This window comes from Protomyctophum parallelum, assembly GCF_964188405.1.
Source record: "Protomyctophum parallelum genome assembly, chromosome: 10".
Lineage (NCBI taxonomy): Eukaryota > Metazoa > Chordata > Actinopteri > Myctophiformes > Myctophidae > Protomyctophum > Protomyctophum parallelum.
This window is the reverse complement of record NC_139704.1, coordinates 45946782-45962159: the sequence shown is the minus strand read 5'-3', so window position 1 is coordinate 45962159 and position 15378 is coordinate 45946782. Positions and strand designations below refer to the sequence as shown.

Sequence of the window (15378 nt, the reverse complement as noted above, 5' to 3'; positions counted from 1 at the left end):
GAGTCTGATCAATGACATGGTATGTTAACATACTACAGCCACACGCCAGAGTCTGATCAATGACATGGTATGTTAACATACTACAGCCACACGCCAGAGTCTGATCAATGACATGGTATGTTAACATACTACAGCCACACGCCAGAGTCTCATCAATGACATGGTATGTTAACATACTACAGCCACACGCCAGAGTCTGATCAATGACATGGTATGTTAACATACTACAGCCACACGCCAGAGTCTGATCAATGACATGGTATGTTAACATACTACACCCACACGCCAGAGTCTGATCAATGACATGGTATGTTAACATACTACACCCACACGCCAGAGTCTGATCAATGACATGGTATGTTAACATACTACAGCCACACGCCAGAGTCTGATCAATGACATGGTATGTTAACATACTACACCCACACGCCAGAGTCTGATCAATGACATGGTATGTTAACATACTACACCCACACGCCAGAGTCTCATCAATGACATGGTATGTTAACATACTACACCCACACGCCAGAGTCTGATCAATGACATGGTATGTTAACATACTACACCCACACGCCAGAGTCTGATCAATGACATGGTATGTTAACATACTACACCCACACGCCAGAGTCTGATCAATGACATGGTATGTTAACATACTACAGCCACACGCCAGAGTCTGATCAATGACATGGTATGTTAACATACTACAGCCACACGCCAGAGTCTGATCAATGACATGGTATGTTAACATACTACACCCACACGCCAGAGTCTCATCAATGACATGGTATGTTAACCCGTTCTGTACGGGAACCCCTTTTGGTGTTTTAAGCATTGTGTTATACTTTAGCTATTGAAAAATAGCAGATCTACAAGCTCATAGCAGGGCCGCACTATGAGCTTGTAGGTCTGCTATTTTAGAAAGATTGTGGAAATGTGGTGCAAATCTTTGAATATATTTCAGAGCGAATGTTTTTAACTCAAATCTTTGCTTCCGGGGGCGTCCCTGGAACAACATATTTTCAGATGGGGGGTCGGCGGCCAAATACATATAATTTTTGGGGTCCTTAGGAAATATTGAGCACCACTGATACAGAAACATGGGTATTTCAGAAAACTGTCAGGATTTAGAAGATATGTTTTAAATTTGCAAATGAAATCCTTTTTGCGATTCCAGGTGAGATTCAACCTGCTGCAGTACATCGTACCCGACGTGAAGGAGCTCTACAACTGGCTGGAGGTGGAATTCCACCCGCTGAAGCTGAGCGGGAGAGTGACCGAGGTGAGCAAAGCACTCTGGGGTTCAAATGAACACTCTGTGTACGGTGCAGAAGTATAAGTATTAATCAGAGCCAGTGTTGTTTTTGGCAGCAAATTTAGATTTTAGTTTTAGTCGTAGTCTCTTCAATAGTTTTCATTTAGTTTTCATGTTTTCATTTAGTTTCAACATTCCAGGTCACATTTTTCACCTGGAATGTTTTAGTGTTTAGTCTAGTTTTAGTTTAATAAATGTCATAAGATTTTAGTCGACTAAATCTACAGTTGATTTGATCGACTAAAGTTTATTTTGGAGGGCCTTGATGCCGTCGTAATGGCAGATTTGACACTTGCTGAGAATATACTGGATCTCTCGTCCACTAGTCCCTACCTAACATTTTAGTCTAGTTTTTATTTGTTGACAATTGTCAGTATATTTAGTCTTAGTTTTAGTCATCATAGCTTAGTTTCCATTTAGTTTTCGTCAGCGAAAAAAGGTAGTCGACGAACATTTTTCGTCTTAGTTTTTAGTCGACAAAATCAACACTTTCTGTTGTCAGCCAACGTGTTCTAATCGTCACCTCCTCCTCCTCCTCCTCCTCCCAGGTGTTGGACTGGGTCAGAGACCAGGCAGAGAAGGAGTTCTAATGTTCTAATCATCTCCTCCTCCTCCTCCAGGTGTTGGACTGGGTCAGAGACCAGGCAGAGAAGGAATTCTAATGTTCTAATCGTCTCCTCCTCCTCCAGGTGTTGGACTGGGCCAGAGACCAGGCAGAGAAGGAATTCTAATGTTCTAATCATCTCCTCCTCCTCCTCCTCCTCCCAGGTGTTGGACTGGGTCAGAGACCAGGCAGAGAAGGAGTTCTAATGTTCTAATCGTCTCCTCCTCCTCCTACCAGGTGTTGGACTGGGTCAGAGACCAGGCAGAGAAGGAGTTCTAATGTTCTAATCGTCTCCTCCTCCTCCTACCAGGTGTTGGACTGGGTCAGAGACCAGGCAGAGAAGGAGTTCTAATGTTCTAATCGTCTCCTCCTCCAGGTGTTGGACTGGGTCAGAGACCAGGCAGAGAAGGAGTCTGACCTCCAGCAGTACGTTCTAATGTTCTAATCATCACCTCCTCCTCGTCCTCCTCCTACCAGGTGTTGGACTGGGTCAGAGACCAGGCAGAGAAGGAGTTCTAATGTTCTAATGTTCTAATCATCTCCTCCTCCTCCTCCTCCAGGTGTTGGACTGGGTCAGAGACCAGGCAGAGAAGGAGTTCTAATGTTCTAATGTTCTAATCATCTCCTCCTCCTCCTCCTCCAGGTGTTGGACTGGGTCAGAGACCAGGCAGAGAAGGAGTTCTAATGTTCTAATGTTCTAATCATCTCCTCCTCCTCCTCCTCCAGGTGTTGGACTGGGTCAGAGACCAGGCAGAGAAGGAGTCTGACCTCCAGCAGTACGTTCCCAACCTGCAGTGTAACACCATCCTGAGGCTCCTGCAGCAGGTAAGACTTGTTTTCACTTAAAATGGGATAAATATGTGTAAGAAATAATTCTAAGACCTTAGCTAATAATTCTAAGACCTTAGCTTTTAACCACTTTTAAATATATTTTTTTTTGTGGCTTTCGCCTTTATTTTATATTTTTTATGGAGGGACAGACAGTAGGCTGACAAGAAATGGGGGGGGGGGGGTGACATGCAGTAAAGGCCGTCGGGATCGGGAGTCGAACCCGCGGCACACTGCCAGACTGGATTACCAGCCGAGGTGCCTGGACCGCTGAGCCACGGCCCAGGCCATCATTTAGTTGTTTAAAATGGAAAGTGGAGGTCGCACAAACTCGTAGCCCCGAAAAAACGTTTTATTTACCAATGTTTGGTTTGGAAACGTTGGTAAATAAAACGTTAAATAAAAATAAAAAGTTTTATTCCGTCCCTGAAATAACATATTTTCTCAAATCTTTTGAGAACGACTGACATTAGAAACATGTTTTTTTTTTTCTTCAGAAAACCGTCAGGATTTAGAAGACATTTTGTAGAAGACATCCTCGGGGGTTCTAAATGGGGTTAAAAGGATTTAACAAATGTATGTGATGTGGTTCCATTCTCAGGTTGCTCAGATCTACACGAGCATCGAGTTCAGCCGCCTGGCCTCCCTGGTTCCGTTCGTGGACGCCTTCCAGCTGGAGCGCTCCATCGTGGACGCTGCCCGGCACTGTGATCTGCAGGTAAGACCAGCCCTGCTTTATCCCATTCTGACCTGAGATCAGATTCATACGAGGTTTCCGCCGGACACACACTGGTCTGATGAACCCATTCTGACCTGAGATCAGATTCTAGAAATGTCAGTCGCTCTTCGATTTTTCAAAAATAGCAGACCTACAAGCTCGTATCGCGCCACTCGGTGGCGCGATATGAGCTTGTAGATCTGCTATTTTTAAATAGCTAAAGCATAACATGATGCTGACACCAAAATGGGTGCCCGGTCAGAATGGGTTAAGCTTGGTCGCATCACCCAAAATACTTGTAGATCCGCTATTTTTTGGCAAGGTATTGCTCCAAGGCATAATGGAGCAAAAGGAGGAGAGGTCACTGGAGCAACACGGACATTTAGAGCCTTTTATTTAGGCGCTAGTATACAGAATAACGACTAACGTTTAGACCTAAAAGGTCTTCATCAGAGTCATCATGACTCTGATGAAGACCTTTTAGTCGTTTGTAGACTAGCACCTACGGTAAATAAAAGGCTCTAAATGTCTGCTGCTGCAGTGTCCTCGCCTCCTTTTGCATCAAGCGTCCTTGTTCCTGCGAAGCACCGGACTATAGTGTGGTACAAGGTGTACAGCCGTAGGATTGTTTTGCTAAAATCGACTTTTATAGGGACCAAACTGTCAAAGTAGCTGTTTTAGGCTTGAGGCACGTCGGTAGACTCCTTTTGTTCTCTAGGTATAATGGAGCTTTCATGCATTAGTTAAACTTAATTATTTTTCCCACTGAAGGTTCGAATTGACCACAGCTCTCGTACGTTGAGCTTCGGTTCGGACCTGAACTACTCGGCTAAGGAGGACTCCCCGGTGGGTCCCTTCCTGCAGAACATGCCCTCGGAGCAGATCAGGAACCAGCTAACCGCCATGTCCTCTTCTCTGGCCAAGGCCATCGTGGTCATCAGACCGGCATCCATCCTGGTGAGTTACAGTATTTACTTTTCATGTGTGTTTTTATACTTTTTGATACTTTATACTTTTTTGTGCTATCCGAAAATAGCACATCTACAAGCTGAGACATGTTGTGAGCTTGTAGATTGGCTATTTTTTGGTCATTAGTTATTTTAAGATGAAAGAGTATTTGAAGTGATCAAACTAGCAATGGAACATAAATGGTTTCAGAAATGATTTCTTCAGCCGGTAGGCCTAAAACATTTATTTTTTCATCATGCGTCAAACCTTGTTTGTCCTGTGCTTTTCCAGCAAGAACGCGAGGAGCAGCACCAGGTGGCCATCGCCGCCTACCTGAAGAACGGCCGCAAGGAGCACCAGCGCATCCTGGCCCGCCGGCAGACCATCGAGGAGCGCAAGGAGAAACTGGAGAGCCTGAACATCGCGCGCGAGAAGGAGGAGCTGGAGCAGCGCGAGGCCGAGCTGCAGAAGGTCCGCAAGGCGGAGGAGGACCGCCTGCGCCTGGAGGCCAAGGAGCGCGAGAAGGAGCGCATCATGCAGGAGCACGAGCAGATCAAGAAGAAGACGGTGCGCGAGCGCCTGGAGCAGATCAAGAAGACCGAGCTGGGAGCCAAGGCCTTCAAAGACATCGACATTGAGGTAAAAGGGCTGGGAGGATGTGGCACGAATCTTTGAATATATATATATATTCTTTCAGAGCGAACGTTTTCAACTCAAGTCTTTGCTTCTGGGGAGTCCCTGGAACAACATTTTCAGATGGGGGTCCGGGGTCGGCGGCCAATTACATATATTTTTGGGGGTCTTTGACATGAAAATGTTTGAGAACCACTGACGTAGAAACATGGGTTTTTTTTTCCAGAAAGCTGTCAGGATTTAGAAGACATTTGTAGAACGGTTCTCGGGTCTAAATGTGTTGTTTTGCTACAGGACTTGGAGGAGCTGGACCCAGACTTCATCATGGCCAAACAGGTGGAGCAGCTGGAGAAGGAGAAGAAGGAGCTCCAAGAGCGTCTCAAGAACCAGGAGAAGAAGGTATGATTCGGACAAATTACTCTCAGTTCAGATTAGTGTTGATTTTTGACGATTTGTCAATGTGGGGGTCCTTGACATGAAGACGTTTTAGGAACCTCTGGTTTAGATGTAGCCTTGGGACTGACTGTCTGGTTTAGATGTAGCCTTTAGGAACCTCTGGTTTAGATGTAGCCTTTAGGAACCTCTGGTTTAGATGTAGCCTTTAGGAACCTCTGGTTTAGATGTAGCCTTGGGACTGACTGTCTGGTTTAGATGTAGCCTTTAGGAACCTCTGGTTTAGATGTAGCCTTGGGACTGACTGTCTGGTTTAGATGTAGCCTTTAGGAACCTCTGGTTTAGATGTAGCCTTGGGACTGACTGTCTGGTTTAGATGTAGCCTTTAGGAACCTCTGGTTTAGATGTAGCCTTGGGACTGACTGTCTGGTTTAGATGTAGCCTTTAGGAACCTCTGGTTTAGATGTAGCCTTGGGACTGACTGTCTGGTTTAGATGTAGCCTTTAGGAACCTCTGGTTTAGATGTAGCCTTGGGACTGACTGTCTGGTTTAGATGTAGCCTTTAGGAACCTCTGGTTTAGATGTAGCCTTGGGACTGACTGTCTGGTTTAGATGTAGCCTTTAGGTACCTCTGGTTTAGATGTAGCCTTGGGACTGACTGTCTGGTTTAGATGTAGCCTTTAGGAACCTCTGGTTTAGATGTAGCCTTGGGACTGACTGTCTGGTTTAGATGTAGCCTTTAGGTACCTCTGGTTTAGATGTAGCCTTGGGACTGACTGTCTGGTTTAGATGTAGCCTTTAGGAACCTCTGGTTTAGATGTAGCCTTGGGACTGACTGTCTGGTTTAGATGTAGCCTTTAGGAACCTCTGGTTTAGATGTAGCCTTTAGGAACCTCTGGTTTAGATGTAGCCTTTAGGAACCTCTGGTTTAGATGTAGACTTGGGACTGACCGTCTGCGTTGTGTGGCTATTAATTCCTTTCAGATTGACTACTTTGAGCGAGCCAAGCGCCTGGAGGAGATCCCCCTCATCAAGAAGGCCTACGAGGAGCAGCGCGTCAAGGACATGGAGCTGTGGGAGCTGCAGGAGGAGGAGAGGGTGAGGCAGCGCCACGGAGCAACACGGGGGGGCGTTTTTTACCCATTTTGGGGCGAGAACCCCCTTTTGGTGTTTTTAAGGATTATGTTATACTATATATATTCTTTCAGTTTTTATCTCAAATCTTTGCTCCTGGGGGGGGTTCCTGGAACAACATATTTTCAGATGGGGGTCGGCGGCCAATTTCATATAATTTTTGGGGTCCTTGACATGGAATCTTTTGAGAACCACTGACATAGAAACATGGGTTTTTCAGAAGACTTTCAGGATTTAGAAGACATTTGTAGAATCTGGTGTCACGTCTAAATGGGTTAAGCACAGTACTACACGGTGACTTTACACCACTGCAAATAACATTTTGAAATAAACAATGTCACACATCAAAGATGGCCTCGTGGTGAGGGAAGATGCATGTTGAATCATCATCTGTGCCGTTTTGATCTGTCTCCAGATCAGCAACATGAAGGTGGAGCGTGAGAAGGCCCTGGAGCACAAGCAACGCATGTCCAGGATGATGGAGGACAAGGAGAACTTTGTGTCCAAGATAACAGCAGCCCGGAGCTGCATCTATGAGGTAATAACAGGCTAACGGCAGTCCTTTAAGAAAAGCGTAGGAGGGGTCTAACGTCGGCACACGTAGAACAGGAGTACAGTGTCAACAATGCATGGACTAACCTGTCATATCGTCTAGAACAGATGACAAAACAATTGTGCGATTGAATAGGAGTCCTAGCGTTTGACCCACATGGACGGTAAATCCGCTAATTCGTTATGGAACGCTGGGCATGTTTTTTATGTTTTTTCCGATAACGATACGTGTCTTCATATACGGTAAGAAAACGGCTTGTGCGAAACTCCCCTTTAACATCCTTCCGATCTTCTCTTTCGTCTTAAAGGAAAAACTGGCGACGTTCCAGGAGCGCATGGTGGAGGAGAGGAAGAAGCGTCTGGAGGAACGGAAGAAGCAACGCAAAGAGGACCGCCGTAACAACTACTACCGCCAGAAAGAGGACGACGCCCAGCGCATCCACGAGGAGTCGCTCAAGAAAGGTTAGCCCCGTTCTGGACGGGAAGGGAACCCCCTTTTGGTGTTTTTACTACAATACTTTAGCTGTTGAAAAATAGCACATCTATAAACTCGTAGCGCGGCACCAAGTGCCGTGCCACGAGCTTGTAGATCTATTTTCTTTTAGAAAAATCTTGAAAATGTGGCACAAATCTTTGAATATATATTCTTTCAGAGCGAACGTTTTTAACTTAAATCTTTGCTTCTGGGTAGGTGGTCTCTGGGACAATATATTTTCAGATGGGGGTCGGCGGCCAATTACATATAATCTTTTGGGTCCTTGACATGAAATATTGAGCACCACTGTCACTGATATAGAAACGGGGGGGATTTCAGAAAACTGATTTAGAAGATTTTTTTTTTATTTTGACGTCAGGCCTAAATGGGTTAACACTCCCAACACCCAGGACGAAGTCCTTTGTCCTTTCTATTAGTAACGCTCGACGCCCAGGACGAAGTATTGTCCAAAAGACGAAGCTTATTGATATGAGAACGGATCGCATGGCTCCACCAGCTAGGAGCGCCTGTTGGGCAATCCTCTGTGTTGTGTAAGAGTGAGACGTCATCGAAAAACTCCCTCCCCTCTTTAGCTGATGAAAACGAAAATCTTAAAACATTAATAACTCGCGATCTGAATCGTCCCGTCTAATTATGAAAAAAGATCCTGTGTTAGGCGGTCCAGTCGCTAGTCGCGATAGATTTGTTCTTACCTCCCGTTGTTGTCGATCGACTCTAGAGTGGTGTGGCTATTGTTAGCTGCTACACACACACACACATTCACAACAACATGCGGTCCGTCGGTAAAAGGGGTCCGTGTTTATAAATCGAATGGGCGCTATAGAGCGTCGCAGTCCCTCCCCCTTTCAGAACAACGAGTGGCCCAGGAAATGAATCCCAATGCATTTTTCCCATAGGCATTTCTTAAATTATTTATTTAAAGACCTTTTAAGCGTCGTACGAAGCCAACTCTTGTCGTGACAAATCATGACAACACACACAATATTTTGGACCAAACAAAATAATTACAAAGAAGAAAAACAACAAAAAAAGTGTTGTAACCTGCCGTTTTTTTTCTACTTTCTAATTCTTTGTTTGGCCCGAATTTTTTTGTTTGTTGTCATGATTGGTCACGTCAAGAGTTGGCTTCGTACAACGCTTAAAAGGTCTTTAAATAAATAAATAAAAGAAATGCCTATGGGGGAAAATGCATTGGGATTCATTTCCTGGGCCACTCGTTGTTCTGAAAGGGGGAGGGACTGCGACGCTCTATAATGTAATGGATTAAATAAACATAATGGGGTTGAATGAACTTGTTGTTCCGCTGCAGAGCGAGAGGATAAGGAGCGTGTGGAGCAGGAGCAGCGCGAGGCCGAGGAGCAGGTGTACCAGGAGCGCCTGGCCAAGCTGGAGGAACAGGAGAGGAAGCAGCGCGCCCGGCAGCAGGAGATAGAGGAGAGAGAGAGCCGCCGCGAACAGGAGAGGAAGGCCCCGGAGGAGAAGTCAGCCAAACCGGTGCGTTAGTTAGTGGGGCTTTAAAGGACAACTTTCAACCAAGGTTCATGTTTTAGGTTGTTATTAGAGAAACTAAAAGATGAGTGTTCTTTTTTTTTCATTTGCTGCTTTCTTTCGTTTTAGGGATTTCAGCTGTTTTTGACAGGGGGGCGGGGGCATTCGAGGGCTATAGTAAATAAAATAAAAATTAATCTCCATAATATTTTGTAAAAAAATACATATTTAGCCCCATGCTCGAATGCCCCCGCCCCCCTGTACAAAACAGCTAAAATCCCTAAAACAAAAGAAAGCAGCAAATGGAAAAAAAAATTCTTTTAGTTTCTCTAATAACAACCTAAAACATGAACCTTGGTTGAAAAAAACTAAAGTTGTCCTTTAACCCATTCTGACCTGAGATCAGATTCATACGGGGTTTCCACTGGACACACACTGGTCTGATTAACCCATTCCGACCTGAGATCAGATTCTATAAAAATGTCAGTCGTTCTTCGATTTTTCAAAAATAGCAGACCTACAAGCTCGTAGCGCGCCACTCGGTGGCGCGCTATGAGCTTGTAGATCTGCTATTTTTCAATAGATAAAGCATAACATGATGCTAACACCAAAATGGGTGCCCGGTCAGAATGGGTTAAGCAACCAGTCCACTAGTAAACTAGTCCACTAGTGAATCCACTAGTTGACCTTGTTGGTACTAGTTGATGAGAAACAGAGAGAGATTTATTGCTGCACTGTTGCCTGCTAATGAGAGAGAGAGAGTTCCACCACTCAGTTCACACGGGTGTGATTTCTTTTGTAGGCCTCATCAAGATCAGCTATAATGCTAGATTATAGTTTTTGTACAGTTTTTAAATGTACAAATATCATAATATTTGAGCTTGTAGATCAGCTCTTTTGATGTCTCCTGTTTTCATCAAATGCTTGCCTACTTTTCTAGAATTATGCCCAGAATAGAAAGATTTCATTGCAGGATTTCTGCCGTTAATTAACTGTAAATGTGATATGGAGGGTCAAAGGTTATTTCGAAACTTGACCTTAGCCTCTTATATTTAATAATGTAATAATACTAATAATAATTAATAATAGCAATAATGAAGTAAATTAATATTTAATGCGTTCATTTAGCAGGTTATTAAAATAAATCCTTAAAATTGCATGAAAATAGACAGCCTTTCAGCACACGCAATTAGACACACCAACGGACCGACATGCATGGGGCGGCGGTGGCTCAGGGGTAGAGTGCCTGGATGGTAACCGTAAGGTTGCCAGTTCGATCCCTGTGGGCTCCCCCAGAGTTACTGTCGAAGTGTCCTTGAGCAAGACACTGAACCCCTAATTGCTCCCGATGTACTGGTTGGTGCCTTGCATGGTTTCCACTGCCATCGGTGTATGAATGTGTGTATGAATGGGTGAATGTAATGCACAATCTCTGTAAAGCGCCTTGGATAAAGGCACTATATAAATGCACCATTTATGCAGAAACAACGGTGGAACATGCGCTGCTCCTGTGCTTGGCGGTTAGGGTCAGGTTAGGGTTTGAGGTAGGTTAGGGTTTGAGGTAGGTTAGGGTTTGAGGTAGGTTAGGGTCAGGTTAGGGTTTGAGGTAGGTTAGGGTTTGAGGTAGGTTAGGGTTTGAGGTAGGTTAGGGTCAGGTTAGGGTTTGAGGTAGGTTAGGGTTTGAGGTAGGTTAGGGTCAGGTTAGGGTTTGAGGTAGGCTGTCGGTCTAATGACAGTCGGACCAATAGTATGACGGAACTAAAGCCTGTACCAGGACCCTTTCGGGCATCAAAATAACTTTGACATAATTTGCCACATGGGGGCCTCAATAGATGGATATATACTTTATTTGTCCTTTCGGAAATTTGTTTTGTGTACAGCAGTCATCAGGATATACATAAAACATATGCAAACAAACGGATCACACAGTACATAGACAATAAAGAAACAGTGCCAACAGAAGGCCACCAGTCATAGTTCCAAGAGGCTCTTTATGCACGGAACTGAGACGGGGCCTGCTTGTTCATAAGTCCTATACTTGCCCTGATGGTAAAAGATGGTATTGGCTGTGTAACGGGTGTGTGTTGTCCCTAGTAATAGCTTTCCCCTTCCTGAGTACCCGGGTCTCATACAATGTCTCTAAGACTGTAGCATTATTTATTTCCCCCATTCAGGAGTGGTCTGACAGGTCTGAGAAGGAGGAGGGTGGAGGAGGAGGAGGAGGAGGAGGTGGAGGATGGAGGAAGAAGACTGATGACGATTCAGAATGGCGTCGTCCTGTGGGAGGTGACAGGTATGGAACTCCTGGAATTCTCCTTAAAGGGACACTTCACCCTTGTATATGTTAATGACGTTTAGAAGATTTAGAAGGCTTTCCTGGGGGTCTTTTTGTGTGTAATATGTGGTTTTAGATATTTTAGATTGTAGCAGTGAGCACAGTGTCTCTGATGTCTTGGACACTGGGATCACTTACTTCCTGGACTACATCAAGGACTGTCTAAAGAGGACGGGACGCGAAGACCGTAAGGGCGCTGCCATGTTGCTCACATGGAAGGAAAGAAACATGCGCAATGGGCTATATGCAGTCAACACTTCCGCGTTCAGCTTCCTTGGTCTCAACTGCGCATGTTTCTTTCCTTCCATGGAGCACCATGTGAGAAACATGGCGGCGCCCTTACGGTCTTCGCGTCCCGTCCTCTTTAGACAGTCCTTGGACTACATGTTGTCTCAGTAAGACAGCCCTCCCCCTATCCACAAGGAGGAGCAGTGCACCAAATCATTATGGGAACTGTAGTCCAGGAAGGAAGTGAGCCCAGTGTCCATGACATCAGAGACACTAAAACCACATATTACACACACAAAGACCCGCAGGAAAGTGTTCTAAAGTGTCCCCTTTTTGACCACCCTCCATTCAGTGAGGTACATTCCGTAACCAGAATAAAGGCCTCTAATAACACCCTGTCCGGCTGCTCTCCCCCAGGGAGCCTCGGAGACAGGAAGGCCGCGAGGACGACAAAGACGACAGAGATCCTCCCTTCAGGCGCCGGGGAGGAGGCGAGGACAGAGCCCCGCCCCCACGGCGCGACCTGGACGACGACAAGCCCACGTGGCGCGGAGCGGGCGACGCCGACGAGCGTCCCAAACGCAGCGCCGGCTTCGGCGGCGGCGACGACGGTCCCCCCCGGCGCCGCTTCGACGAGGACAGGGCGCCCCGTCGAGACGCGGCCCCCGCCAGGCGGGGTGGGGCCGACGACGACTCCTGGGGTCCCAGGAGAGGTACCGGAGGAGACGATGACCGCGTGATGAAGAGAGCCGACGATGGGCCTCGTCGGGGGGGTGCAGACGACGACTCCTGGGGTCCCAGGAGAGGTACCGGAGGCGACGACGACCGCGTGATGAAGAGAGCCGACGATGGGCCTCGTCGGGGCGCCGATGACGCCAAGCCCTGGAAGCCGATCGCTAAACCTGCTCCTGCTGCTGGTGGTGGTGGTGGTGGTGGTGGTATGTACATGAGAAGACCACCGATTGGCTCTATGCTCCTCACACGCCATTTTGGACAGAGTTATGATGGGGGTCCTTGAAATGTTTAAGTTTGAGGACCACTAAATGGAACAGGGCTTTAATTAGTAGCATCTGTAACACCACAGGAAAAACATTTTAGGGTTATTCTTCTCTGTGGTGGTCCGGGGACCACCAGTGTGGTCCTTGAGGGGTTTCCAGGTGGTCCCCAGCTAGTTGGTAACCAAATGGACCCTTTATAGATCTTTGACGCAAGTATGGGTCCATTTGGTTTCGACCAACAAGGTCTTCATCGGGGCCCTGATGAAGACCTTGTTGGTGGAAACATGTTGGCAGTTAGTTGTCTTTTTTAATTCAATACAGGCTTTCCTTGTTTTTAACTTTATGAGTGTCCGGATCCTTCTCTCTTTTGTCTTGATCCCGTGTTTGATCCGTCTGAGCACCTTTTAATCATTGTCACGTTTTGCTGTCTCCGTGGTTTGGTTCCTCTTTTTCCAAATAATTGGCAGCAAATTTCTATTTTAGTTTAGTCACAGTCTTTGGACTGAAACTTAATTTAGTTTTAGTCACATTTTAGTCACCTGGAATGTCTTAGTGTTAGTCTAGTTTTAGTCGACTAAATGTCATAAGATTTTAGTCGACTAAATCTACAGGTGATTTAGTCGACTAAAATGTATTTTGGCGGGTCTTGATGCCGTCGTAATGATTTTACACTTGCTGAAAATAGCCGATCTACAAGCTCACAACGTTGTGAGCTTGTAGATCAGCTATTTTCAGCATGCAAACAAGTGTAAAATGACTTATACTGGATCTCTTGTCCACTAGTCCCTCCCTAACATTTAGTCTAGTTTTTATTTGTCAACGAAATTGTCAGTATATTTAGTCTTAGTTTTAGTCATCATAGCTTAGTTTTCATTTAGTTTCAATTTGTTTTTGTCATTTTTCGTCTTAGTTTTAGTCGACGAAAACAACACTGCTGCAGGTGGTGGTGGTGGTGGTTGGCGTTCTAACGTGTTGTGAATGTGTGTGGTTGGCGTTCTAACGTGTTGTGAATGTGTGTGGTTGGCGTTCTAACGTGTTGTGAATGTGTGTGGTTGGCGTTCTAACGTGTTGTGAATGTGTGTGGTTGGCGTTCTAACGTGTTGTGAATGTGTGTGGTTGGCGTTCTAACGTGGTGTGAATGTGTGTGGTTGGCGTTCTAACGTGTTGTGAATGTGTGTGGTTGGCGTTCTAACGTGTTGTGAATGTGTGTGGTTGGCGTTCTAACGTGGTGTGAATGTGTGTGGTTGGCGTTCTAACGTGTTGTGAATGTGTGTGGTTGGCGTTCTAACGTGTTGTGAATGTGTGTGGTTGGCGTTCTAACGTGGTGTGAATGTGTGTGGTTGGCGTTCTAACGTGTTGTGAATGTGTGTGGTTGGTGTTCTAACGTGTTGTGAATGTGTGCGTTGGCGTTCTAACGTGTTGTGAATGTGTGTGCGTTGGCGTTCTAACGTGTTGTGAATGTGTGTGCGTTGGCGTTCTAACGTGTTGTGAATGTGTGTGCGTTGCTGCTGCAGGTGGTGGCGGCGGTTGGCGTGAAAGGGAGAAGGCCCGCGAGGAGAGCTGGGGTCCTCCCCGCGGGGGCGGGGCTGACGACGATGACGACAATGACGACGAGAGACCCAGAGAGCGCCGCCCGCCGCCAAGGTTGTTATTTATTTTATTGTGTTTTTGAGGGGTGTTAATTAGCCCCTTCCTATGGCCAGCTTTGAGGGCTTGTGCAAAAAAAACCAGGGGTCCCCCCCCCCCCCCCCCAAACCTTTTCATGTCACATGGTCGCTATGTCACATGGTCGATATGGCCGCTTTTACAGAGTAAAAGTGGCCATATCTGCGCGGCACCCCGAGCTGTTATTTTGAAAGAAATCCTGGCGCTGATTGTGTTGTGTTGACTGTTATGTGTCTGTTTCCAGAGAGGAGGAGTGTGGTCTAAATGTGTTGAACCTTGTGTGTCTGTTCCCAGAGAGGAGCCCCCCGTGGAGAAGCCCAGCGTGGTCTAAATGTGTTAACGTTGTGTTGTCTCTGTTCCCAGAGAGGAGCCCCCCGCGGAGAAGCCCAGCGTGTGGAGGAGAGGCGTAGCCGGCGGTGGCACGGAGGACGCCGGCGGCTGGAGAGACCTGAAGCGTGACGACGGTGACCGCGAGGCGCCCCGCGAGCGCGCCGCACCCCCTCGGCCCCGCGCCGACGAACGGGAGCCCGAGCGCCCGCGCGCCGAGCGGCCCGCCGAACGGCCCGCCGAGCGCCCCCGTGAGGCCGTGAAGGCGGAGCGTGAAATTACTAGAGCCCCGCCGCCCAAAGAGCCAGAAGAAGGTAAGCATTAAAGCCTGCTTCTCTGCCACTCGCGGTGTGTGTGTGTGCAGAAGTGCACTTGTATCGTGCCGAGTGCTCGCCGGTTAAACGTGGTTTAATGTAGCATGATGTCGGTTGCAGACTTTAAAGGAGCATTCAGTGATTTGGATAAAAACCTGGTCCGCCCCGGTAACAATATGTGCACGTGCACACGCTCTACAGTGGGGGGGGACACGCAACATGCCAACAGCACACACACCAAGGTCCGCCCCCACTCGATCCTGATTGGAGGAAGGCACCCTCTATCCTGATTGGATGAAGGCTTTCTCACCCACCACCAAAACCGAAACTAGGTTTTTTTTTTTTACCCCTGTGGTTCATTTTAATGATGTTTGGGAGTCAAGAAACACTTTCCTGGGGTTT

General features: G+C 46.7%; 1 protein-coding gene across 4 annotated transcripts in view; it reads left to right on the top strand.

The window, feature by feature from the left end:
* Nucleotides 1–15378, top strand: part of eif3s10 (eukaryotic translation initiation factor 3, subunit 10 (theta)) — a 30386-nt gene that overhangs the window by 11120 nt on the left and 3888 nt on the right. For 3 of the 4 annotated variants that reach the window (XM_083775657.1, XM_083775660.1, XM_083775659.1), the window contains 14 exons: nucleotides 1178–1282; nucleotides 2646–2744; nucleotides 3349–3465; nucleotides 4237–4422; nucleotides 4705–5052; nucleotides 5341–5445; nucleotides 6424–6537; nucleotides 6989–7111; nucleotides 7434–7587; nucleotides 8931–9115; nucleotides 11284–11402; nucleotides 12090–12610; nucleotides 14185–14314; nucleotides 14699–14976. In XM_083775657.1, the coding sequence (XP_083631783.1) occupies nucleotides 1178–1282; nucleotides 2646–2744; nucleotides 3349–3465; nucleotides 4237–4422; nucleotides 4705–5052; nucleotides 5341–5445; nucleotides 6424–6537; nucleotides 6989–7111; nucleotides 7434–7587; nucleotides 8931–9115; nucleotides 11284–11402; nucleotides 12090–12610; nucleotides 14185–14314; nucleotides 14699–14976 (2584 nt within the window). The remainder of the gene's footprint in view (nucleotides 1–1177; nucleotides 1283–2645; nucleotides 2745–3348; nucleotides 3466–4236; nucleotides 4423–4704; nucleotides 5053–5340; nucleotides 5446–6423; nucleotides 6538–6988; nucleotides 7112–7433; nucleotides 7588–8930; nucleotides 9116–11283; nucleotides 11403–12089; nucleotides 12611–14184; nucleotides 14315–14698; nucleotides 14977–15378) is intronic. The other variant, XM_083775658.1, reaches the window with a different exon arrangement.